This window comes from Hippichthys cyanospilos, chromosome 17 (genome assembly GCF_059441005.1).
Source record: "Hippichthys cyanospilos isolate Australia breed blue-spotted pipefish chromosome 17, RoL_Hcya_1.0, whole genome shotgun sequence".
Lineage (NCBI taxonomy): Eukaryota > Metazoa > Chordata > Actinopteri > Syngnathiformes > Syngnathidae > Hippichthys > Hippichthys cyanospilos.
Genome location: NC_142385.1, coordinates 13,891,645 through 13,916,898, shown reverse-complemented (window position 1 = coordinate 13,916,898; position 25,254 = coordinate 13,891,645). Strand labels below are relative to the sequence as shown.

General features: G+C 40.6%; 3 protein-coding genes and 1 long non-coding RNA gene across 7 annotated transcripts; 2 read left to right on the top strand and 2 right to left on the bottom strand.

Moving 5' to 3' along the window:
- Positions 1–156: 156 nt before the first annotated feature.
- On the bottom strand, positions 157–7,130 carry tefa (TEF transcription factor, PAR bZIP family member a). Of its 2 annotated transcripts, none has more exons than XM_088438463.1 (4): positions 6,889–7,130; positions 3,342–3,674; positions 2,353–2,573; positions 157–1,811 (listed from the first exon to the last, which is right to left on the bottom strand). In XM_088438463.1, the coding sequence occupies exons 1-4, from the start codon at positions 6,965–6,967 to the stop codon at positions 1,596–1,598; spliced, it is 849 nt and encodes a 282-aa protein (XP_088294589.1). In that variant the 5' UTR covers positions 6,968–7,130; the 3' UTR covers positions 157–1,595. The 2 variants fall into 2 exon arrangements, with proteins under 2 accessions (XP_088294589.1, XP_088294588.1); XM_088438462.1 differs by lacking the exon at positions 6,889–7,130 and adding an exon at positions 4,794–5,106.
- LOC148409796 (uncharacterized) lies at positions 5,869–11,113 on the top strand. Its single transcript, XR_015868318.1, has 2 exons — positions 5,869–5,989; positions 10,686–11,113. It is a non-coding gene; the product is annotated as an uncharacterized LOC148409796 (long non-coding RNA).
- zc3h7bb (zinc finger CCCH-type containing 7Bb) lies at positions 8,080–19,256 on the bottom strand. 2 transcript variants are annotated; one of them, XM_088438460.1, is made up of 21 exons: positions 19,061–19,256; positions 18,316–18,377; positions 17,758–17,794; positions 17,375–17,575; positions 17,013–17,171; positions 16,063–16,200; positions 15,864–15,906; positions 15,544–15,776; positions 14,958–15,252; positions 14,721–14,779; positions 14,532–14,631; positions 14,005–14,166; positions 13,720–13,925; positions 13,549–13,649; positions 13,293–13,474; positions 12,841–12,920; positions 12,332–12,591; positions 12,143–12,248; positions 11,606–11,714; positions 11,304–11,437; positions 8,080–10,826 (listed from the first exon to the last, which is right to left on the bottom strand). In XM_088438460.1, exons 2-21 carry the CDS (start codon positions 18,372–18,374, stop codon positions 10,791–10,793), a joined length of 2,700 nt encoding a protein of 899 aa, XP_088294586.1. In that variant the 5' UTR covers positions 18,375–18,377; positions 19,061–19,256; the 3' UTR covers positions 8,080–10,790. The 2 variants fall into 2 exon arrangements, with proteins under 2 accessions (XP_088294586.1, XP_088294587.1); XM_088438461.1 differs by having other exon boundaries at positions 15,544–15,773.
- Positions 19,257–20,086: 830 nt separating this feature from the next.
- rangap1b (Ran GTPase activating protein 1b) lies at positions 20,087–25,224 on the top strand. 2 transcript variants are annotated; one of them, XM_088438797.1, is made up of 16 exons: positions 20,087–20,167; positions 20,474–20,590; positions 20,669–20,796; positions 21,129–21,188; positions 21,316–21,495; positions 21,591–21,725; positions 21,881–22,039; positions 22,115–22,228; positions 22,350–22,449; positions 22,561–22,645; positions 22,712–22,895; positions 23,087–23,170; positions 23,241–23,343; positions 23,763–23,851; positions 23,983–24,104; positions 24,181–25,224. In XM_088438797.1, the coding sequence occupies exons 2-16, from the start codon at positions 20,479–20,481 to the stop codon at positions 24,257–24,259; spliced, it is 1,734 nt and encodes a 577-aa protein (XP_088294923.1). In that variant the 5' UTR covers positions 20,087–20,167; positions 20,474–20,478; the 3' UTR covers positions 24,260–25,224. The 2 variants fall into 2 exon arrangements, with proteins under 2 accessions (XP_088294923.1, XP_088294924.1); XM_088438798.1 differs by lacking the exon at positions 24,181–25,224 and having other exon boundaries at positions 23,763–23,907; positions 23,983–24,078.
- The last annotated feature ends 30 nt before the right edge of the window (positions 25,225–25,254 follow it).

The window sequence follows — 25,254 nt, the reverse complement described above, 5'->3', positions numbered from 1 at the left end:
TGTCGTTTTGCAATCATTTACGCTGAATATTCGTGTCGCCACTTTCTGGCATACCTACTTAGAATTAAATGAAGTAGGAAGGCTTTTTTTTTTTCCAACAAGGCTTTATTTATACACATGATATATACATGAATGTAACCAGTGACAACACTGAAAAAGTCTTGACAGTATTTTACCAAAATGTATCTATGAAAGTTTCAAACGTAAACCTCCAAAGTTGACTTATTTCAGAGAGAAGGCAGTTATGCAATCTGGAGTATAGCAGAAAGCATGAGAACTATTTCAAACAGGTCAGGAAGCCCATTGTCCATGTCAACCTGATAGTAGATCGCTTGTGCAGTATTGTGTCCGCTTTTTGGACAAATTGATGCAGTGTTTTCACCAATCGAGGGCACTTTCCTGGACGTGTGAAAACTAAATGGTTGTGCCATTACAAACTGGGAGAAATTTCAGCTCCCGAGTTTCAATCTTTACCCTTTGATGGAAAAATGAAAGGATTGGCCAAAATACTGCACAAGGGTTTTAAGGTGATGCTTGAGAACTAGTAAAACTGCACTTGAACATGAATAAGGCTGGAAGTGTTTTGATATAGCGAGGTATGTAGCGAGTCCACAAAATTCTACAGAACATACCTCATATTACCAACATGTAGCATTCCTTGCTAATAAACCGCCCATATAAAAGCGAGAGAGAACCCCAACGCAAAACAAGATGTTCCTGGACTAAGAGATGTTTCATATTTAATACTACAAAACTAATGTGAGGAAGCACGACAGTATGAAGTTGAAATATTTTCAAACAAGAATTTTAACGGTAACCATGACGCGGTTTTGAAATGAATTCAATGAGGAAAAACAAATGAGTATCATTGGCGACGACTATTTACAAGACATGCGTTGATGGAGTTTGTATGACACACCAAACCAGGACAATGTCATTCCCTGAATAAATTGAAGTATTTTCCTCCGGGTTAAATTTGGACAAAAAAATATATATTTTACAAGAGAAAAAAAGTGGAAGCAATCTAAAATAATAATGACCGACGAGTTGAGCTTGAACTATTGCAATTGCTACATATCACCTATTGTACTCTTTAAAAAAGACGTAATAAGAAAAGCCCATTATTGTCACCGATGAAAGAGAATCTCTTATAGCTGATAACATAAAAATACACAAAGCTCCGACCAGCTATCAGCTTCTATTGCATTGTGCACATGCATAGCTCCTCTATCTCCCCCTTATTGGATTTTTTCGTCTTTTTTTTTTCATTCCCAAGCTTCACCATCGGCGACAAAGAAAATCAAGCGTAGTCCATAGGTCTCGCGCTACACTTTAAAAACAATAAGGATGAGTGAGATGCTATCGGTGTGCCATTGCATCATGTTGTTTTTGTGTAATGACTTGGAACAGTTCACAAGGCGACAACAGCAGGAAATGACACCCACGCTCTGGTTTGAAAGCGCATTCTTCCTCCCCCCACCTTTGCTAGGCAGTTTGTTTTTTTTTACATTTGAAGTATGGCCGACAAAGAAGTTTCCTAACTTAAGTCGCAGATGCGGCCTTGCGCTACAGGGAAGTCATCCACAATAATTCCCTTACAATTTTCCAAATTTGGCCTCGTAATCTCCCACGATGTTCTTGTAGCGCCCGCACTCCTTGCGCAGGTCGGCCACCTCCGTCCTCAGGGCCGAATTCTCTCGTTCCAGGAAGGCCGCGCGCACGGTGATCTGGTTCTCCTTTAGCCTGCGGGCGTCGCGTGAGCGCTTGGCAGCCACGTTGTTCTTCTTTCGCCTCTGCCAGTACTTCTCGTCCTGGAAGAACACATTGCACTTTCTAACTTTCCCTCCAAAGGTGGGAAAAAAGTGGTACACAAATCTTTTATGGAGTACCTCAAGGATCTGTAATAGGCTCCTTAACTGATTCAATCCCAAAAATGTATTTAAGTTTTTTTTTCCTTATATATATATATATATATATATATATATATATATATATATATATATATATAAAACACACACACACACATAATCACACACGTTTATGCTCTCAAATTCCACTGGTGCTACTCATTCTATCCAGCTATTAACAATTTCCTTCCTAGGGAAAAATATTTCTTCCCTGTCAACATAGTGGCCACATTTGTGTCAACAAAGAGTCACTCAGGGATTGGAAAGGACTGTCAAGTCACCGTGAGACACCAAAACGACTTCAAATGTGGAATGGCGGCTTATGATGAGTGGTTAGCATCTAAAATTGTAGTATGTATGAGGCAACATGGGAGCTCCAAGCATAATGACAAACATTAAAGGTCGCAATCATGGAAAGTGATTTTGTTGTTGTTGCATCGCATACCTTCTGTTCTTCAGGAACAAATACTTTCTTGGCCTTCTTAATCATAGGCTGAGGCTTGAGATCTTCGTCGGTGAACTTATGCTTGCGAGGGTCGAACAGTTCGCCCCCCGGTACACTGGACAGGACCAGGTCGGTGGGATCCGGCTCGTAGTTGACATCGACTTGGATCTCCTCGGGATCAACGGGGTCCGGACTCGCTCTCTCCCCTTCTGTAGTCACTTCTGAAGAGATGAGACAACTAGGTTGTACCTACAGACTTCATTTTTGTTCAATTTCTCTCGTACATAATTATTAGAACTGGTTTAACCCGTGTGCACACGCTTTGCAAACTATACGCATTGCGTTTTCGTTCCTAGTTTTGTAAATGCTTTTAAAGGCATAAAAATGAAGTAGTTTATTAATATTTTTTCCTTCAACCACTCAAATTGTTCAGTGGCATCATTTTATCCATACATAGTAGGTTAAATTTATAAACACCCACAAATAAATTGAAAAATGATATGACACTGATGATGACACTCATTAACTGGTCTCTACCGCCACCTACTGTTTTGAGGTGAAACACAAGTCAACAAAGAATGTTCTGTTTGCTGACATAGTTTGAAAGCCGCTCAACGGAATGCTGCAAAAATCGCAGGAAAATTAATGTCATAAATACGATTAAAGTGCATCTCCAAAATTGTAATTATAATGGTTTTATATGGTCCAAAATTTGGAAAATGATTATTTTTCTCCACAAAATCTCGCACGTCCAGCTGCAATCGCATTTAAATGGGAGAATGTTTGCATTTTGAAATTTTACATGTTTTAATCATCAGCATGGAAATTTCAGCTCCCTGGGTTTTTTTTTCCATTGATTATCTTATGATATCATAAAAAAAAAAAATCAAAGTAATTTTCATAAATTGTAACATAATGCCACACGGGTTAAACCAACGTACAGATCTGTCAATGGATATTAGCCAATACATATTTCTCTTTCCACTCACCTGCCGTAACATCACACGTGATGTCAGTCTCGCTGTTTGTGATGATAACCACCTCTTCCTCACACTTGACCAGCTCGTGAATCGGCAGCAGGGACACGGGTTGGCTCGGCTTAAGCTTCACGTCCTCCGTCTTGTCTTCGTCGGGCGAGGAGGCGATGCCGTTCTCCATGAGGAACTCCTCCAGGTCCATGTACTCCAGGTGGAAGTTCTCGCCGTCGTAGGGGATGGTCTTCTCCCAGATAGCGGGGGTGAGGGCGGCCGACGGCCCCATCCCGCTGCCTCCTCCGCTGAGGTCGGCATCGTCGTCCAATCCCAGCTTCTCTTTGTCGGTGTCTACCACAAAAATGAAGACAGAAAGACTTCATATTTTGCTCCCCTTATGTTGTTTTTGTTTGAAAGGAACAGCAAGAAAGATCCGGGATCACGTTGACCCAGAGCATATTTATTCATCCAAACGTTTCCGAAATGTGTATAATCCAAATCTATATATTTTTTTTTAACCAGTGTTTTGTATTCATTCCTCAAGAACAATACCACATTTTCTGCACTATAAGGCGCACCCACAAAGCTTTTGATTTTCTCAAAAGCTGACAGTGCACCTTATAATGCCTTATACAGGGCATAACCCTCAACTTTTCATTCTTGGGGTACACAAAGATAAAATAACTTAACCGCCATGTAAATTAATCAATTTTAACCTCTGCATTTCAGTTACACCTTGTGTAATTTATACCTGGACATTACAAAAGTTTCCATGGAATAGTAATAACATCCTCGGTCGATGTGACCCAAATTCTTGCCTAATTATCCAAAAGGATTCTTTTTTTTTTTTTTTTTTTTTTTGGGGGGGTGTGTAATCCTGTTAACTAAAACATATTGCGATTCCCTATTTTTCATGCTCAGGAACAGCAATTATATTCTTGGCTCATATTGACCTAGTTTTCCTTATTAAACAAAAAAAGAAAGGAAAAAAATAAGTAAACGTTGTAAAAGATTCATACAAATGTCGTTTTTAATGGATATTTTGATTTTAAAGAAGAAGAAGTATTCAAAAACTATATCTAACATTTACTTGGACTTTTAAATTGGTCTATAATTGTAATAGTAATTTCCACTATATAAACCCCAAACAAGATTGTCTAAATCTTTAAGTTTTGTTTGAAAAACATACAAACAGCCCATAGGCAAAAAAAGTCAAGAAGTCTGTCGCCTCAAATTAAAAAAAAAATAAATAAATAAAAATCATACGTTTAAATACCCGGTACGCGTTTTTAACAAGCAGGAGACCAACGAGAAGATAAACGTACATTGTGTTCTACATTTAATTAAACACAACAAAAACCGGTAATATCTGTTTACTAAACATGCCGTAAATGTTATTTTTTTTATTTCATAATAATTCTTATTTTTTAAGTCGAAGCTATCCGTAACCGTATTTAGGTTGCACATTACCATCGTCACCGGCCAGGATATTCGGCGGAGGCATTTCCATGATTTTCTTCAGAACAACCGGGAACGAGGTGGGGGCCCCGCTTGAATTTTCCAACGTGACGACGATCGGTTCGACCGACATTTTCCGCCTCGCTGTTGCGTACTTCGCTCGACTTACAAAAAAAAAACAAACAACAGGAGCTAGCGGCTACAAAATGGACACGGTCGACTGCAAATCTTCTCGCGTTCGGTTATCAAGATAAAAACACACTACAATTCGCACACTGTGTTGGTCTACTTCCGAACAAGATAAAGTGGGCCGGAGCTTCTGGTATGCAGATTGGGCCGCACCTTTTTCTGTGCTGATTGGTTAAAATCTCATGAATATTTACAATTACCTACACAATTGGGCGGATTTGCCTGAACAGCCAATGGGAAACGTCGTCCGAAAAACCAATGTTGTCACTGGTGACCGAGTTATATATTGAGAAAAACAACATTTCTTTCCGATTAAAAACAAGCACGTACCGATATAAATAATAATAAATAATAATTTCAATCGTGTCCTTTTACCATATGCTACTCGATAATTTATTGGCAAAGCGTCAAAAGTGCAAAGCGTGTTGTTCCTGTGGCTGGGTCAGCCGCAGCGATCACGTGGGAAAACACGTGCAGCGGCGCAGCCACATGTCAACATACCAGTGTTGTCACCCACTCAACATGCACGGAGGGGGGCGCTATAGCGCACATGACAAAACTCCCAAGGTCGACTGGTGCAACATTACACCAGCAATACTGCCAACGGTGTCATGTAGGATTATTTTCCACAACAAGAGTTAACACAATTGAATGCTAAAATCAATTTTCGCTATCTCCTCAATTTAGCAATTCCGCGCTCTTGATCTTTCAATAAAATCAATTAATATCCATATTTGATAGCACTTTTATCCTCATTGAGGATCTTAGATGAGTTGGACATGTCAATTGCAAAATTCGTACAGACATGCAACCATAGAGATCGAATTGTGAGGCATACCACGTGACCTTATTTGTGAAGCCAGAATAAACAAGTCTTGGAAATGGGAAGGGGGGGGTGGTCTCAAATTTTGCTTGTGTCATGGCGACTCACTATTTTCTACAAGACAATCATGAGACCATAGAGGTCAAGAAATTCATCGCGAAACTGTCCCAATTGTATTCATCTCATCTACCAACAGGTAATTAATAAAACATCATTAAAATACAACAGTGTCATATCAAGTTAGTAGATGTTTTACTTCTAAAAAGTATAGTAAAGTATAAGTATTTAAAATCATTTTAAGCCACTTGTAAAATTATGCGCACTTTGAATATGAACACTTTGTTAACATGGAGAAAAAATACAAATGATCACAGTAACGCAATAAATAAACGCCTAAATAAATGTTTGAAAACAAATACTCGAGCCTGAAATATTAAATAAAAAGGTATTTCATTAAAAAATGAGATAAACTGAGCTATATTTAATAGACGTATCCTTGAGTTAAAATAGTTTCAGCTCAATTTAATAAGATTTTATCGCTGTGGCATTACCTTAAGTAATTTAGTGGTTAAATTCAAAAAGTAGAATTTGCATTGTAAACAGAAGTATTGGTCATATAGTTTGTAGTACATTTCGAATATTACTAAATTGTTTCAAACGTTTTTGTAAGTTTGTAACGTTACATAAGTAATAGAAGGTCAAAATGCTAAAATCAACGCAAAATGCAAAAATGCTAAAATCAGATCTGCGCATGCGCAAACCCGTGGAATTAAGGAATAAATGCCGGATCATAATGATAATTATGTAAAACGAGTAATGAAGAGCAATGTACTTAATTTTAGAATGTATTGCTACAACATAAGTGAAACTATACAAATAAAATTTGATTGATAAATTTGAAACGCTTTGAAAAAATGCGCATGCGCACATTACCCCGTGACCTGTTAAAAACTTTTTAGCTCCATAGATTTCGCTTACAAATACCAGTCAGAGATGTTCTGTTCATATCGGCAGTTCCAGCCTTGCGTACCAAGTAAACGTGATAAAAGCAACATAAATGAATTAGCGATGCTAAATGGAGTCGTTTTCACTTACCATTTGCATCAAAGCTTGGTAAAGTAAATGGCGTTTCCAGAAAAGTTCTGAAAATCTCTGGAATGTCCGCTGTAGTCATGTTTTTATCACTAACATTTGCACTAACAAAATACAAATGAAAAAAAACAACACAAACAATATTTGACGACAAATGCTAACACAAAATGGGCAGGTGACACGTCAAAATCCCTGACCTGCCAGCTACTGAAGACTTGAAGCGCTGACACACACACACACACAAAAAAACACAACAAACTTGTCAAATTACACGCGTTATCTAACAACCACCGCCCAATTTCATTCAAGGCCAATCAACTGCTTGCGTTTCCGATCCTGAACGCCGCCTATTGATTAAGACATGTGTCAATCAAACTAGAGGTAGCCAACCATGAAAGCGCGTTGGAGTTACTTAAGGAAGGGGGGGGGGGCATTTAGGTTGCATAAATCGTCTAGTTCTTCAGCTTGCGGCTACACATTAAAATTTACTAAAAAAAAAAAACGAATGCTATAAAGTATCGCAGCTGTCATTACAGCGCTTGCTAATTGGGTCCAAATTGTCTGTTTTTGAGTAATAGTGAACAAGGAAGCCGAGGAAAACCGAATGTCAACACATTTCCTGTTTGAAACAATAGCCTACTATCTTTTGGTGTAATCTGATTTTTTTTAATTAGTACTTTTGTGAATAATAGCATATTTCCCTTTAATTGCAGCTTGCAAATATTCTCAACGTTTATATGAAATGGCTGATGTCACCTTAAAGCTAAACCATTCAAAAAAGTACAACAAAATGAAAAACATAAATGAATACACTCACTTTTAGTTACTTTTCCTAAAAGTGTTTATTAAATGCTTTCCAGAGATTTGGTCCACTTGAGTATTTATTAACTTCCAACCAGGAGGAGAGAAAACAAGTCAATAAAACATAAAAACAAGAAAGCCAATGTAATTGATGAAAAAAAAAATACAGTACAAAAGGAGAGGCCTTATTTGTTCACATCTTTACAACCCTGGTTTCTTTCATCTGATTCGGCTAAATTAATTCAAATAACCAATCGTTTCGACAAAATGAGTGACATGAGTCGATTAGGGCTCATGTTTGTACCAGAAATCGAATGAAAATTGGGAGGTGTTGGTTGGTTACAGGAATAGCAGTGAAGTTGGTACGTTTGTCCAGTGTGGCTTGGCGAGATGTTGTTTTTTTTTTTTTTTATTATTAGAAATGAACTCACAACCTTCTTTTATCACAATCAACACTTAAGAAAATAACACAATTAACAAAAATGGAAGACGAAAAACAATTGATCCAGTCAAGCGCTGTCAATTCCAAAAAAATGCAGAGGGGAGGTGGAAAAAATGCAATTTAGTATCACACCATAATCCAAACAAGGGTGTCCAAAATTTTGGCCGCATTCAGAATAAACAAAGACGTAAGGGCCATGTAAATTTAGTTTCTTAGTTTTCAATCATTAAAACAAGTAATTACGTATTGTCTACATAATGTAGTTATTACAAAAAAAAAACTAAGTTAAAGATGATGACCCAGTCTACCATAAAATACGGCCTCAAATGGCCCCCGAGCCGTAGTTTGGACACCTCTGGGAAGACTGCAAAGGAGTTTCAATTAAAACACGAGGAAGGTGTAGTTCGATTTACCAAGTCCAGTTAACTGCCAAGCCACTAAAAACAGCTCCACCATCACTTATCTAAATGACCTTACAAGGGGTGCTTACGTATTATAATACATTATCAGGTATCGTATACTGTACTGTATATAGTAAGCAGGGTTATACAATAAGAGTATGTATCATTTTAATATGTGTACTATATTCAAATAAGGCGCTATGCAGGAGTATATATGCGTCTGTGTATCACTTTACGCCTGAAGTTCAGGAAGTGAGCAGATAACGCTAACCGCTACGTAAAATGTTTAACAGCGATCCTCAGGCTTACATAGACAGATTGTAGCATCAGGACGGCCATTTTGTTTTCTGCCTACTGCCTCCCCACCAGGCTGCGTACACAGGCGCGTATCTACCGGTATCATATTCATACATGGATACGTATATAGGTATACATTGCAATAAACGTACATATAATCAATAGCATATAGAAGAGAAATAGTCAATAGCAATCGTTTTCATATTCATAATACTAAGGGTAGTAGTAGTAATAATACGTTCCCTCGAAGAAGCTAAACGGTGGGCTGTTCCAGATGAGGGCGCATTGGCACAGCTAACAATGCTAACACCATAACACACGCACGCACATATTACGGTGTGCAGCACGCTCACTCCGTCCATTTGAAGCTGCGACCCGCTCATTTGTCTGGAACAACCCACGCAGAAGAAAAAATGACAACGTAAAAAGGATATAGATCTTTTTTTTTTTTTCTTAAATCACTATAGGGATCTAGTTCAGCGATACATGTCATATAGCAATACCTCAATAACAGAAAAGTTCTATGGAATCAATACAGTTTTCTGGTTATATATTTATTAAGCTTGATTGCTAAGTTATCAATTATTATTAGTAGTATAGCTTTATGTGTAAATATGTTGTGTGTGAGAGATCGATATAGACATAATTCCATCGTGTTTGAATTAAAGGCTTGAATGAGACAGCAGGCAGGAATCCTGCTTATGTATGTGTGTGTTTATGCTTGTATTTTGCTCATAGGCACAAAAAAAAAAGTCATCTTATAGCCGTCAGGACAAGATGGACCATTGGATGTTAGAAAAGAATACCTTCAGTAGAACTGGAGAGGTATCAAGCTGCCTTTACTTTCAAATTAGCTTCAGTATTCTAACACAAGTAAATATAATGTGCATTCGATTGAGTCATTCAAATTCATTTAACCGTCTTCGAGCACGCTTCTAGCCTCAAATTCATTTAGTCTTCATTAAATTCAACAGAAGTCTTCTGCATGGGCAGCACTGACACCGATTCGGTCCAATTGAGTTCATCATCTGATACCAGGACTCTTTCCGATTTAATGCCATCAAAGCCATGTGTGCATTTCATGATGAGAAGTGTGTGTATTTATGCGTGTGTGATACAGCCACCTCTCAAAAAAAAAAAAAAAAAAAAAAAAACATGGAGAAAGGGAGAACAAAAACTGTTTTGCTCATGATTTTAGAAATGTAAGTAGACTTGAATACTTACACGACAAACAGTGCGTTTTCTAACCGATTGATGGATCGATTCTCCCTATTTAAAAGGCCCGTTCAGGCGTTACATTCAAAGTGCTCCACCAATATGGCAGACGATATATCGAGGAAGTACGACTTCCGACGAAAACAAAAACATTCCGACTCTCTCGCTTTTATATCCACGAAGGTGGCGGAGCAAGTAGGATTTGGTCGCACTGCAGCACAATTAAGAGTGTCCACCAGACTCCTGGTTTTCATAATAACGCTCATTTGGGGTCTAAGAACAGCATGTGGAGCATTTCCAGCTTTTTTGGCACTACAGAGTTGAAAAGGTCAACAGCTCCATTCTTGAAGAGATTTTTCATTTATTGCCAAGCAAACGTAAGAACCGCGACCAGCGCGCTCATTTCAGAATTGCTTTGGTGCTGCGTCGATTTTATATTAAAAAAAAAAAAAAAAAAGACAAAAACAGGAGGTGTCTGGTGGACACGCGTCCAGTCATATGCGCTCATGATGATTACTTTAGATAACACTAATTGTATCCTGCAGTGGCGGAAACAAAGCTTCTTCATTCAACATGTTGATTGATGGCTGCAATTTGTGGCTCGTGTTTAGTGTAAATGTGCGTGTATATTTTGTTTACATCAGCTCCCGCAAGGCAAGAGAAGGAACTGCTGAGATGACAGTATGCCGCTAACGCCGCTTGGTCCGTTTCCGGTCTCTGTTGGCAAGTCGGCGGCGAAAGGCTAAATCTCAGAGGTCGTCGCCGTCGGACAGCCGCCGGCTTCCCTGGAATGATAAACACCAACCATCACAATGTATGTTTTTACATGTCACAAACCTTTATACAAGATCTTAGTCAAGACAGACATTTGTATATTGTTAATGCTAAGTTTTTAAAACTCTTTTTGAGCACAGCCCCCCCCGCAGTGCGCAAGTTGCTTCCTGTCTTCGTTCCAATTAATTTGCTCTTAATTTGAAACTGCTCCTGTCACTGAAATCCAACATAAGTTAATGTTGGATGTACAAATTTTGGACATTAGTTTTAAGTTGTATTAAAAACAACACAAAAACCATTCAGTATTTTTGATATGTTCTCATGTACCACCGTTTGAGAACTGTTTTGCTAGCCTGTTTACTTACGCAAAACATCTTAAGTGAGAAAACAATTTCTAACAATACTGATTACCCTCACCATAACTGTAAATAATGAGCCATGCAAAGTGAAGAGGGTTGCAAGGTTGAGAAGACATTTAAATCACTCACCATATTGTCATTGTAGTCCGCCGAGATGGTGACCTGCTTGTCCTCTGGGGGCGGGGTCACCGCCGTACTTTCCGTGCGCCGATTCTGATTGGTTAGCTGCAGCCACAGCTCGTACATCTGCTGCATGTCTCGCACTTGAGGAAAAAGAACGAAAAGCCAAGAGGGATCTTACTGAGTGACAACAGTCGGTGAGATGAGCTGTCTGGAAGCTAATTGTCAGCTGAAGAGCGCTTGAACGACAAGAGAATGAAACTCCAGGATTAACATAAAGTAGCAAAACAAATCAGTGTAGCGCAACCTACAACTGTTGTTCTTCATATACGTCCAGACGTCCCTCTCTTCCAGGCTGTGGGCAAACGAGCAGTTGCCGATGTAGTGGCACTTTTTCTGCTTCATCACATGCACACACATCTGAAACACCGGTAGAGGGGAAACATTTTCAAAAAGAGACAGTTGACACCCCGATTCCATTCATCACTTTTGAAACGTTACAGGGTCTACAACCATGTTGTTTTCTTAGCAGCCAAGCTAATTTTTATTCACAGAATGCGATTTTCCATTTGAAATTATTATACAGACTAATTTAATGCTTTTAAGAGATACTTAAGAAGAGGACCTTGAAAATAAATAAATTAGATATTAAATGCCAACATTCCGTGAAACTAAAAGTTAGATGAGTTTCAAAATGGTGCAGCCCTAGTAAAAAGTAGAACAAAAAAAATATTTTAACTAAAGTCTGCAAACTCTCCATGTAAGTTGTTTATCATGGAGAAAGAATACTCCATTACTAGTTTTTCCTCATTCCAAGTTCACACAAGGACTATCGGGGGAGCACTCACATCATATTGCTGCGGGTAGGTACGAGAGAAGGGAAGCGGTCGAACAACAACCCACTTCTTCTTCTCGAACGATTTCACCAGCAACACCCGGCGCTCCTTCGTCCAGCTGGCAAACAAAACATTTTTTGAATGTCACATGCTTTATTGCTCAAGGGGAAATGTCAGCACGTGTTTCCAGTGCGGCCCTACCTATGTCGTGCTTTGGCAGTGCAGTACTTGAGGTTCTTGTCGGGCTCGTTCACCTGTCCCTCCCGCCAGCATTGGCCGCAGACGAACTTCATTTTCAGGTTGAGGGGGCGGCCCCGCGCGACGGCGCCGCCTAGCGCTCCCACGCCCATTCCTCCCACAGAAGGGACGCCGCCCATGCCGTCTCCTCCGCTGACGCCACCAGCTCCCACCCCCATTCCCCCGACAGACATGCTGCCGCTCGGGTGGGGAATATGTATTGGCTGAAAGACAAAACATGTTCATTGCGAAGGTTCCTTTGTATGCGGTGATGAGCTCAAAAAACTCTTCAGTCCAAAGGGGGTCCTCGGTTTACAACATTCCTGACATTTCTATTCACATAATTATCGGCGCGCTAGTGCAAGTTGGCATTGTGACTTGCGTACAAATGAAGTAAACATCATAGCAGTAGGAGCAGAACTCAGTCATAGACTGAGGACTCCCTGTACCGTCTCATGCTATTTCCAGCATACCCTCTGCTGCTTCTGTGCGTTCTGTTCTAATCTCTGCCAATGTCTTTTGGACTCCTGCACCATCTCCTCATGGGTAATGCCTGAAGAAAATATGAACGACAAAGCAGAATGTCAGTTTCCATTCCTGCTATTCACTCAAAGATCATTTTTAAATCGACTGAAAATGACATTTTGTGTACAAGGATCGGGTATCGACCGATCATGGCCCATCTGTTTTCTCGGTTTGGTCATGTGGCATTTGCAAGCTCTGTGATTGGTTGTTACCAGAACTCCGAGTACATGTGACGTAATTTTCAGTTGGAGGGTGACAAATGTGTTTTGCAAGCTATGGCACATGAAAAACAATTTGGGTATCAATTAAAGACAAAATATTAGGTTTTTACTGCTGGAAATGGTTAATCAAGTAAAAACATCCCTTAAGCTAAATATTCTAAATATAAATTCTGTCTCACCGGTGTCTTGTTGAAGCACCCAACATTTAAGTTCTATGACCGAGTGTGCAAAGGAGCAGCTGTCCTCACGTTGGCAGCCGTAGCGAACCTCGTGTCGACAAACATCAAATTGGCAGAGGGGGTGGAGGGGGCGCACCTTGCTGTAGCGGACATTGGCGGAGCGCACCACATGCACCAGGCACCTGCAGTCACATTAAAATTAAGTTGGCGGACGATCCGAAACACAACCCCGACGTTTGAGAATCACCGCACTCACTTGTTGTCGTCAAAAGGGTGTCGAGCTGTGAGGTTGGAACAAACTGCCAAGTTTTCTTTGCTGCGTTTGCTAATGATGCGGGGCTTACTATCAAAACATTCCTAATGAAAGAACACAATCGCACAGATGAGTCTTCATGTAACGAGCGCCTTAAAGACTGACCGATCTCACCTCACAGAGGAACATGAACATGCCCATGTGGAGCTGCAATAGTCTTGTTACACTTAGCGCGCGTCTCTCCGTGTTCCCCAAGGGGTCGAAAAGCAGCTCTCGGCTAAGTGCGCCCTTCCTCTCCTGTGTCCATACATCGATTTCCTCCTGGCAGTATGCAAAGGTACAGTTCTCACCGTACTGGCACTCCTGGCGCTCCTGGACCTCTGAAAGACCAGAAAAAGATGATGTTAGTGAAATGCACATTCAACTTTCGCCTAGATTGATAAAAACGTGAATACCCACCTTTACAGAGAACAAAAGCCCCTAAGAAATTGTTTCGTGCAGGCCGGGGTCGAATTCTCTTCCAGGTGGGGTCCTCATTGTTTTTGAGGCGACAGAGCAGGACGTCCCTCTTACATCGATGTGCTGCTTCTGGCTGGTATTTGTAGTCCATCACTCGCGGACCTGTTAAAAAGAGGAACATTAAAAAGGATAATAAACTTCTATCCATCCATTTTGTGTGGCCGCTTTAAACATTAAAAAAAGTTTTGATTTTAATTACAATTAATTTAATAATATAAACATTTTTCATGGAGTTATCTTTAATTCTTATTTTGTTCAATCATGCCGTTGACTGACTATGACATCACATGTGCTCAGGAAATAAGCAATCAGGCCTCGGCTTGTGAACGTCCCAAAAACTTTATTCCTGGTGAAACTGGCTAAATAAGTATCCCTTTAAGTTTATCCACAGCGTATACATATATAGAAACACTACAGTTCCATAAAATACATACAGATTATACTTTTAAATATAATAGTTTACTAACCTATTCGACTATAGCAGGCATGGCAGGCCTGACGGAACTCGTGTGTACCAGCCAGAGGATTCCTGGACAGCATGGAGAGGTTTGTTCCTCCTGGACCATTCTAGTAGGGGGGGAGGGGGCATGCAAAAAATCTTGACTGAAATTGTTCCAATCACAAGGACAACAAAAACACTCAATGACTGGACTCACTGCTTGTGCAGAGCCATGGTTGCGCATCCCAGGGATGAAGCTGTGGCACACTCGTCCCCCTAAATACCCCAAACACGGAATGGAAAAAGAATATCAATACATGTGGGCAACGGCATGCACAAGGATCAACAATGTTGCAAAAAAAAAAAAAATCCATAACATTTTTGTATTTTTACTCTACCTGATTGAAAATTCTTTGTCAGAAAACTGATAGTAAAGGCCAGAACTTTTACTCACCAGGGAGAGTGTACTCTGATAACGAGTCGAGCCCACCAGAAACGAGCCCGGCTTTCCCCTCTCCATCCAGGGCTCCGCCTGAGAAGCCTCCCACAGCGTCCTGCGCTTGGGTGGAGGAGCCCTGGTCTCGCTGGGCCAGCGGCGAGTAAGGCTCCAGTTGAGTCATGTCACTGATGGAGGAGCCGAAGAACGTGGGGGCCAGCTGGGCTGACGATGCCGGGAGGCTGGGGGAGTAAGGGGGACGCAGACCCACCGCTGTGTTTGGAAGGTTGGTGGGGATAGCGCCTGCGGGAGTCTAGACCAAGACACAGGTAGACAACAGAGATAATCTTGACTACAATTGGATGACACAAAAATCAAAGTGAAAATGAAGGTGGGTGTTTATTTTTTTCTGCACAATATACAACAGATTACAAGCGAAATAACATTTATGTTGAAACGTTTTATTAAAGCATTCAGTGCCATTGATGACAATAGACAAAGACTGCAATGTACGGCAGACAAACTAGAAATAAAAGAGCAAAAATTGTTGTTCCGGCATACCAGGAGCTATCGTTACATATAATGAAATATTATGTACTCCCACCTCGCTGACTTTCTTGGGGATGCAATCCAGCAGACTGTCAAGCTCGTCCTTGATTACGCTGCCGCATTCGTCCACGTGTTCGGACACGGGGACGGAGTACGGCATCGGCGGCAGGGACTGGCTGCCGGGGCTCTCGGCCAGGTCTGCGCACGGGGTCAGGACCGAGGGATCGTCGCTGACTGGGATGGGCGTGGCCAGAGGTGCAGGGATGCACTGAGCGTTGGACAGGTCTGCTGAGGTTGAGCAAAAACATAAGACCATACAAAACATAAGTGTAGGAATCAGAGGTTAGGAGGCATGTTCATAAAAATGTTCCATACCTGGTGCCATGTCACCCATTGACTCCATCCCATTGGAGGACAACTAAATATAGAAAAGCAATTAGTTCTATCAAAGCACCTAAGTGAAGGAATTACAATATAAATAGCAAAGTTTTTAATAGAAGGTAGCACAGTGTAACCAATATGCAACACAGATACTTTTAATTTGAGTAATATAAGCTATGTCGTGAACATATACCTCTCCAGTGGGTGGGGATGTCTCTCCAAGACTCTCTCCCTCTGTAGCTGTGGACTCAGTCTGGCTGATGTAGGCTTTACGGCCCTTAAGGCCCAACTTATTGGCCAGGTCCTGAGCCAGGTCACATACTTGTCTGTCCTAGAAAAAAAAAAGAACAAAAACACAAAGGAATGAATGAAAGAAAAGTGGGATGCGCTTACATCGAATTGTTTTGTTGCGTACCAGCCCTACATTGTCAATAAATACATTCTATTTTATTCTATTGCATCCTATTTAAAAAAAAAAAAAACTGTAGCCACTTTAATGTTGTCAACGGAAAATGACATCAAGTGTACTCGGGCTGGTAACAAGCAATCACAGCTCATTTTGTGAATGTCTCAGGACCAAAACAAGAAAACAGGTGAGCCATGATTGATTCTTGCACGTCATTTTGGGTAGATAGCAAGTGGTAAAAATGTTTTTAAAACTATCAATTAGACATGAAAAATAATTTATCAAAATAATTACAGATAAAATATAAATATATTAGTGGCTAAACAAATGTACTACCCCAGTGACAACTGACTTCTTAAGTGCCAAAATATCGTACATGTGACATTACGGCAGCAAAAAAATTTGGGACTGGATATTCTTGCATGAAAAAATCCAAACAAACAGGATAGCTGCCGATGCAAGCTAAACATGATGTAACATTTAAGAGCACTTGTAGGGTTGCGTGCAATTTGGGTGCATATTATATTACGTAAGGACGTACATAAACACCAACATTTCATGTTACTTCAGATAAGCATAAAAAAATAAGATAAATGCATTGTATTTTAATTGCACATTTGTGGTTGTAAATATAGCCTTAACTATAAGCCAAAAATCCTATTTGACTGCTAGCAAAACAGCCACCTTTCACAAAGAATTACAATTATATATTTGGAAGAAATACATTAGTAGCATACATGCGGTTCGGTGAGCAAACATTTGGTGCCGCACTCGTACGCCTCTCTGAGTCGTCCCATTTCTCTCAGGCAGAGCGCCTTGCGGTAGAGAGCCTTCCGGCTCCCTTCGGACACAAACAGCGCACTGTCGCAGTCCTGAATGCCGCGCTCAAATTCCCTCTGAAAACAAAAACAAGCATTGATAGTTTAGCGCTGCACAATATATTGAAAATTCACCATTAGTACTGGTGACTACACCGAACAGCACATCTAATTTGGAGAAAAGACAAGTGAGATAGAAAACTCAAAATATGAGTTTCACAATAAACAGTCAGTGAAAGTAAACATTTCTAACTGAAGAAAAATTGTGTAATTTCCCTCACAATTTGGTAGAAGGCGGCAGCCCTGTTGAGGTAAAGGCTCTCCAGCAGCTTTTGGGGGATGACGAGGGCCTCGGCCTGGGCGTAACGGGCGACACTGATTCCTTCTCCATACTGCTGAGCTGCCTGACGGCAGTCGCCATCCCGTCGGAAGCAGCAGTTGCCCTCATCCAGGAGGTTACACACCAATTGGGTAAGAAAAGCCTGAAAGGCACATACAAATTAGGCCATGAAAATAGAACGGCACCGCATACTTAATTACTATATAAATACCTTCCTTGTAATAAAGTGTACAGTAAAAAACCAACAGAATTCACATGTCATTTATGCATATTACAAACTGAATGATAACAGGAGAGAATGCAGTGTAAAGAAAATAACCAAACCTCATAATTTTCTGGCTCTGGAAAAGGCAATGAGGACCTGTAAACAGACAAATATGAAAAAAAAAGTCAACACTTTGGTCACACTAATAAATGGACAATGTCTTGTAATTTTTCTGAAACTAGTTAATGTTTTTTTAAGACAATACTATGGAATGGGCAGTTTGGTTCTAGTATATACTTGACTCTTAGCATTCACATAGTGAATTTTGTTCCACTGAAAAATGAATACAGTAGCTCCAAATTTTGTTACAAAAAAAGGTATTTCAGTCATATTTTGAAGGCAAGACGGAAACTCATTTAAACTCATGAGCGAGCATTTGTCCGTACATCCACCCATCTTTTAGAGTAGGGTAAGCTACATAAATAAATACACAGTCAGCTTTACACCCACGTAAACTCAAAAATTTTCAATTAATCGAAGATGCTAATTTTTGGTTAATGGGATGGAGCCAGCTCAACAGAAAACACCCACAACGATGGGGAAAAAAAATGCATACTCCACACAGATTTGAACCCAACATCACGGGTCTAAAATAAGCCCATTTTTGTTTTACTTACTGAATAAAGCTCATTGCTTTTTGGATTTCCTCTCTTCGCTTCAGTCTGTCTGAGTCCATTGCCTGAAGGTGGAAGCAAATGGAAATGTTACTTATTTTCACTGAATATTCCTACGTAAATTGAAAGTGTCACACTACATTGCACAGTTGTCCAGAATGTCGAAACTGCTGCTTGGCTCTATCATGCATTGACAGGGCCTAACCGTAAACACGCTAACCAAACGAAGGCGTTGGTTCAATTGCAAATAGAACAATGGCGCAAAAACTAAAACGGGGGTTGATATTCATTCATAAAATTAAAGAAACTAAACACACATGCGACCTGTTTGATATACGAACTGTTACATTTTGTTAGACGAGTCTCGCTTAGCATTGGTGATATGCTAACTCGCGTCAATCGTCAATACCTGCTTCCCTTGAACGTTGCGCCGATAAAACCGACTTAAATTAGACATCAAATGTTAAATTACCCGATATCGGTGCTAACGATATAGCTAACAAGACAGATCACTGTTAAAATCGACATGCTAACGCTAGTGGTGCTAAAAGCTAACGAGTACGATATGGTGAAATCAAACTTAGCTTTCGAAGTGTGTGCATATTTAGCTAACGGGGTACATCGTGTAGTCTCATGTCTACTTTCGTCTGATGCTGACTGTAGTTGTGTATAAATAACAGGAGAAAATTAATTGACGGTAACCGAGTCGCTATTGCAAGCGAAGCCTCTTCTTTTTAGCACAACTCACCCCACAGTTAAGTTTCAAGCCTTTCGGGTCGCTGATAACTTCACGAGGCGTTAGGCGATAAAGACGGGTGGAAATAGAACTAACAGTCACTGTGCGGGCAGCATTTTTTGTAAATTTAGTGTACTCGTCGGGACGGGGCACGAGTTCGCCTTTTTTTCAAAACACGGCTACCGCTGAACTGCGTGGTAGCTGAACGTTAGCCTCCTATCTACTAGCTATTTTGGCTTTTTGCAATACAGCAACAAGTTTCAATCGAAATGTAACCACTAGGGGGCAGCAAAGTAGTGTCGTTTATAGTCTGTGTTTTGAATTATTCCACGTTAATTCACTTAACTCCAACACCGTTTTCGCGGTACGGGGTGTATTTTATTTTAATGGAGTTTACACCGTGGTAAAATTTTAATCATCCTCACACCTGCGCCGCTCGCTATCTGAACACATGCAGGACGATGTTAGCGCGTTATGCTTGCCATCCGGAAGTTAGTGTGACGTCACGGCGAAACATACATTTTAAAAACACAATTGAAAAATGTATTGCAAATGTGCCTTTGTTGACAGAGTTAATATTAAGCAGGAAACTGTTCAAATTATAGGCATCAAGACGAGGGAAAAGTAACAAAATACACTTGGAGACTTGACTTCTCTTCCACACCATTAGAGTCAACTGCCCGCAACTCCATGGGGTTTTTATTAGACACACACACACACACACACACACACACACACACACACACACACACACACACACACACACACACACACACACACACACACACACACGCAGGTGGCTCACCTCAGAATGATGACGTTGCATGATTACCTAAAACATTTAAACAAAAATAACTTGCCCAAGTGTCCATAAAATAAAAACATAGATTGCTACAAATTAGAGAACATCACTCAACAGCCAAAGTTTGTATTTAAAATATTAGTGAACATAACGAAATTGAACTTTTAAAATGAAATTAATGTTTCCCGCTAATATGACGTAGTACGAAAAAAACCCGGAAGACGTACGTCACACGTTTTTAGCAACCGGCACGCTTAGTTGTCACTCACCCGGCGACGTGTTTTTCGCAATAATTTCCGTGGAAATCGCAGTCTGTGGTAAGCTCCTTCGCGTGTTCCCTTACCTCTGCGTTCGTGTCGTGAATTGTGGCTGACCATAACGCCTCGTTGTTTATTCTTGACGAAGGTTGAACAAAGTACGTACTAAGCTAATTGGGATGCTCAACAAGTCCAGAGTAGCACCTGCTAGCTTCGATTAAGCTAACCGCTCCAGCGCCTTTGTGTTCATATTTTCATATTGTACGTCAGATGTACGTTCCAGAAACGTTTATAATACAACGTCTTTTGGTGGATTTACCTATAATCTACCTATGACCTAACACTTGTTTTTGGATGTCTCTCCAGACATCATGGCTGCAGATGATATTGCTCAGCTGGCAAATGCATTTTCCAAGACCCATTTAGGAGATGGAGAACTAAGCTACAAAGGACTGGGGCTTAAACTGGACAACGCAGAATCAGGTTTATTTGCCTGTCACTGTAGATTGATGTAAATCGATTGCTCCCTGTGTTGTTTCTTCACAATGTGTGTGATTGCAGTGGAAGAGCTGGTCCAGAAGATAGAACAATATCAGGATTTAAGAGCTTTGCGCCTGGAGGGAAACACCTTGGGTGTGGACGCAGCCAGAACCATTGCCAAGGCATTGGAAAACAAAGATCAGCTTCAGGTACACATTTCTAAGAAAAACAACTTTTGACTTATATGTATGACTGGACCGATCACTCATTTTATACCTATTTCAATCATCAAAGATGTCTCTCCTAAGCCAACCACATTGCCATGGCACAGGCACACTTGCGTAGCTGTGAGAAATCGTCAGCTACGATCCTCAAATTTGACTAATAAAATCATATATTCCTTAGTGAATCTATGTGATATTTTACGATGACGTTTTCATTATTAAGATTGTTTACCACGTGTGCATTTTTCATTTTGGGAAAGTATTCATAATAAATCTGTGAAAACCTAATTTTGATCCTCTTTCTTTTTCATTCTCAGAGATGTTACTGGAGTGACCTTTTCACGGGAAGACTACGTTCTGAAATCCCACTGGCCCTGGTGAAAATCAACCCTTAGTCATGACTGCCCTACACCACCACATTTATGACTTTACAGTACATGTAATACTTCCCAAACACTCGCATGCAGCAGTTTAACTCTGTGATACTTTGTACGTTTTCATCAGAAATCACTTAGCAGTGGATTGATGACCGCCGGGGCCCGTCTGACCGTGCTGGATTTGAGTGACAATGCTTTTGGACCAGATGGTGTGAAAGGCATCGATCAGCTGCTCAGAAGCGAAACCTGCCACACATTGAGGGAGTTGCGACTCAACAATTGTGGGATGGGAATCGGAGGAGGAAAGGTGAGTTCAGAGAAGATCAGAATTTACAAAAAGCTCTTGTATACTGTCACGATGGAACTGTTAATGAAAAAAAAAAAACTTCGTGGTCACTATAGATCCTGGCTGAAGCACTGATGGAATGTCACCGACAATCATCAGCCGTGGGAACTCCGCTCAGACTTAGAGTATTTGTTGCTGGAAGGAATCGCTTGGAAAACGAAGGAGCCAGCGCCTTGGCCAAGGCCTTTCAGGTACGAATAGAAGAAACAAATTTGATTAATTTTCACATACTACTTTTTACATTGTAGCACAAATGTAAATAATGCTAGCGGTTCATCAGGGTTTTCTCACTAGGCTAAACTTGTTTATTCCTATCTTACTAATTGTTTTAAATGTGACACTTAAGATGATGGGCAGCTTGGAGGAAGTCCACATGCCACAGAATGGCATCAACCACGCAGGTGTAACGGCTTTGGCTGAGGCCATACGACACAACGCAGATCTCCAGGTGCTCAACCTCAACGACAACACTTTCACAAAGCGGGGAACGCTGGCTATGGCTCAGGTGAGCCTTTTTGACTCTCAAAACATTCGCGTTAGCAAAACACAACTGGCTTTCTATTCCTGTTGGCCCCTACAGGCTCTAGGGCATCTGAGGAATGTTCAAGTCATCAACTTCGGTGACTGCTTGGTCCGTTGTGAGGGCGCCATCGCCCTGGCGGCGGTCCTCAGAGAAGGGTTGCCAGCCCTCAAGGTCAGTCCACTGTCCTTCAAGCACATGGTTGTGTGTTCATTTTTTCCTCCTTATCCAAAGTATTTTGTAGTCCAACTTGATGCCCAACTGAATGAGGCGATTGTGTCGCATCTACCCACAGGAGTTGAATCTGTCTTATGGAGAAATCTCAGAGGCGGCGGCCCTTGTGCTCGCTCAGGCACTCGTGGACAAGCCTCACATGGAAAAAGTGGATCTGAACGGTAGACACAATAACCACTAAACGACCAAGACGGGATATGAGTTCTTTTAGCATGATCTGTGCGTCCTCATCTACACAATTGTGTGTTTATGTCCGTGGTTGGTCATGACAGGCAACTGCCTGGGGGAGGAGGGCTGTGAGGCTTTAAGGGAAGCGCTGGAGGGCCAGGACAAAGGAGACATGCTGGCTTCACTCAGGTAAAACCGCCACGCCATTACAGTTTGCTCACAGTGATTCTGATTTCAAATGATTGTTCTTTGTAGTGATGATGAAGGAGAACCTGGCGAAGAGGACGATGAAGATGATGGGCATGATGAGGATGATGACGACGATGATGATGGTGATAATGCCAATGCAAGTAATGGATATAATGGTTGCAACGGAGAAGACTTCGTTCAAGAAAATGGAACAACGGCAAATGAATACAGTCCTAAATCCCAGCACCCTGTAAGATGAAAATTAGACCGTTTTCACATTTTGCCAGCTTGTATTTGTCCACGCTAGTATGTCAAAATGTCAAAAATGACTTTGACCATAATGATGAATTCACTCCTAAACAAATTTCTTTGTAAAAACTGTTTTTGTATCGTTTCATTTTAGTGTACATAACAAAACATCTGTTTTGTGTGGTGCCTTAGGAAGAGGTCTTATCTTTTCTTGATTGCCCGTCTGTCGGAAAGCTTCTTGAGCTAGGAGAGATGAAGGGACATCTGTTACCAGAGGTGCGAGGAAAAAACACAGATTTAGAGCAAAATTTTGTGCACATTTGACAATGTTCCTTTCTTTCACCAGGTGAATATTGTGGATCCATACAAAGCTGTCGAGGTCCTCCTCAAAGTGGCTTCTTTGCACAGCGAGGAAGCGGTGGCAAAAGCTACAGTGCTGCAAACATTTGGTAAGTAAAAATATACTTGAAGGGGAGAAAAAGGTAATAGATCTCATACAAATTGTGCTGTGTCTTTTAAAAGAGTGATTCTCAACCCTTTTTTATTATGCTTAAACTTAAGAAATACATTTATAGTGATGTTTCTAACTATATTTTATTCAGCAACTCCAGAAGATTGATTGTGTAACATCATTGGTTTTAGTCCTTGCTTGACTGCCAGAAAATTGTGCCACTAATCATAAAACCCATTCATATGAAACTTAAAGCAAAGGCATAAAACATTTAGCAAAGGAGTCACTGTAACACAGGTAAACAACAATTTGCTTTATGTTCCAGTGAATTTGCTCTTAATTTGAAAAGAATTTTTCCTGAATGAGGCGATTGTCACAGCTTTAAAAAACTGGATGTATCCGTATCTCATTTTACAGACTTGCTCTTGAAGAAGCTTCTCTCCGGTTCAGTTCTCCAGGCATACACCACCCTGTCCACATTGCTGGTTATCACTGGAGTCCTCAAGGTACCATTGCGGCCTCGTCCCACTTTGGCATCATTTTGAACTATGTTGACATGAGGGTAGGAAAGGGTCTCCTCACACTAAAGTAGTTCTTTTGTGTTCACTTTCCCACTGTTTCTGTTGCTGTGTTTCAGGGAGAAGGGAATAGGAAAAAAGTGCCACTAACACCGGGCCTGTTGTTGTGTTTGGAACACACCATCCAGCAGGACTACTTTGCCCAGCACTACGCCTCACTGCTTCACACCGTCTTGTCTAAGTAAGAACAGCGGCAGTACAATGCGATGCTGCCGCCGCGGGGTTGTTGTTTATGCTGTTTGCTTGTTTCCATGCAGGAACCGCGAGGCTCTCAAGTCATGCAGCGGCAAAATGGACAGGTTAAGTCGTGCGCTTGAGAAGAGGTGCCTTGACTAATCTATTTAACAGTAATACGACACGGATAGACTTCCTCTAAGGTAGAGGCTTTTACAACCACTGATTTCCACCCACTTTTAAAAGGTTGCCCAGCATTTCCTCATTTTGATATTTTTTCATCCATGCTAAGGATTTATATTTTTATAGAAAATACACATATCTGGCAATTGTGTAGTTGTTGAGGGTAAAGAAAGTTTACAGTAAACTGGCAGCTTTGGTTTTTTGTTTTTGTTTTGAAACGCACTTTTACGCTGCTTCCAAAAATGATTCATATCATTCCTTCAGGTACTACTCAATCCATATCAGGGGTAACATTTTTGCACAGAGATCTATTTTTCCATACATACACAGGGGAATGTCGGGCTACTGCATTATATTACAACAGCCAAATGTTGTAAGAAGATCAGCCAATGCTTCGAAATAAACTGCACCAATAAGTAATGTATGACATGAAATGCCTTAGGATGCTTTTATTGAGAAATTCCTTCCTGAAGCATGGTCACAACAATGGGTTATCGCTTGCTAATCTTTTGCTCCTAGAGAGGGAGCATCATACATCACCAATTTAACCATGTCAAGTTCACACTGCCATGGCACCCAAAATATACAGTCGGGGGTCACTTGAAGCTTTCAATGCAAAACAGCCATAATGTAAGCAATTCTACTGACTTTTTTTTTTTTTTTTTTAGGTGCACTCACGTTTGTTTCTACCTTATTCAATGTTTGAAGTTGTTAAATGGAAGGGATACATATGTGAAGCAGTGATGCTTTTGGTCATTCCGTAGTTTTAAATGAAAAAAAAAAAAATCAAATGTTCCTTTTTTGGCAACATATGCAATTCCACAATTACCTCGCTTAAGAAAAAATATACAGCTAAAGGGAAAAGGGAATATTCTGTAATAGTTTTTAAAACATGTTTGTTTACTTGTACTGAAAACCTCAGAAATATACAGTAGCTTTTCCAAGCCTGCTTTTGTCTGATTTCTTATTATCCA

What these genes read in the sequence shown, in the direction of transcription:
- rangap1b (XM_088438797.1), top strand. Translation starts at nt 20,479, where the DNA reads ATGGCTGCAGATGATATTGCTCAGCTGGCAAATGCATTTTCCAAGACC. An exon ending in TACAGTGCTGCAAACATTTG is followed by an intron (nt 23,344 to 23,762) that starts GTAAGTAAAAAT and finishes CTCATTTTACAG; the next exon opens with ACTTGCTCTTGAAGAAGCTT. An exon ending in TTATCACTGGAGTCCTCAAG is followed by an intron (nt 23,852 to 23,982) that starts GTACCATTGCGG and finishes GCTGTGTTTCAG; the next exon opens with GGAGAAGGGAATAGGAAAAA.
- tefa (XM_088438462.1), bottom strand. Translation starts at nt 4,914, where the DNA reads ATGTCGGTCGAACCGATCGTCGTCACGTTGGAAAATTCAAGCGGGGCC. An exon ending in TATCCTGGCCGGTGACGATG is followed by an intron (nt 3,675 to 4,793) that starts GTAATGTGCAAC and finishes TTTTTGTGGTAG; the next exon opens with ACACCGACAAAGAGAAGCTG. An exon ending in TTGTTCCTGAAGAACAGAAG is followed by an intron (nt 1,812 to 2,352) that starts GTATGCGATGCA and finishes GTGTTCTTCCAG; the next exon opens with GACGAGAAGTACTGGCAGAG.
- zc3h7bb (XM_088438460.1), bottom strand. Translation starts at nt 18,374, where the DNA reads ATGGACTCAGACAGACTGAAGCGAAGAGAGGAAATCCAAAAAGCAATG. An exon ending in TGCCTGCTATAGTCGAATAG is followed by an intron (nt 14,167 to 14,531) that starts GTTAGTAAACTA and finishes TCTTTTTAACAG; the next exon opens with GTCCGCGAGTGATGGACTAC. An exon ending in CGGACTACAATGACAATATG is followed by an intron (nt 10,827 to 11,303) that starts GTGAGTGATTTA and finishes TTATCATTCCAG; the next exon opens with GGAAGCCGGCGGCTGTCCGA.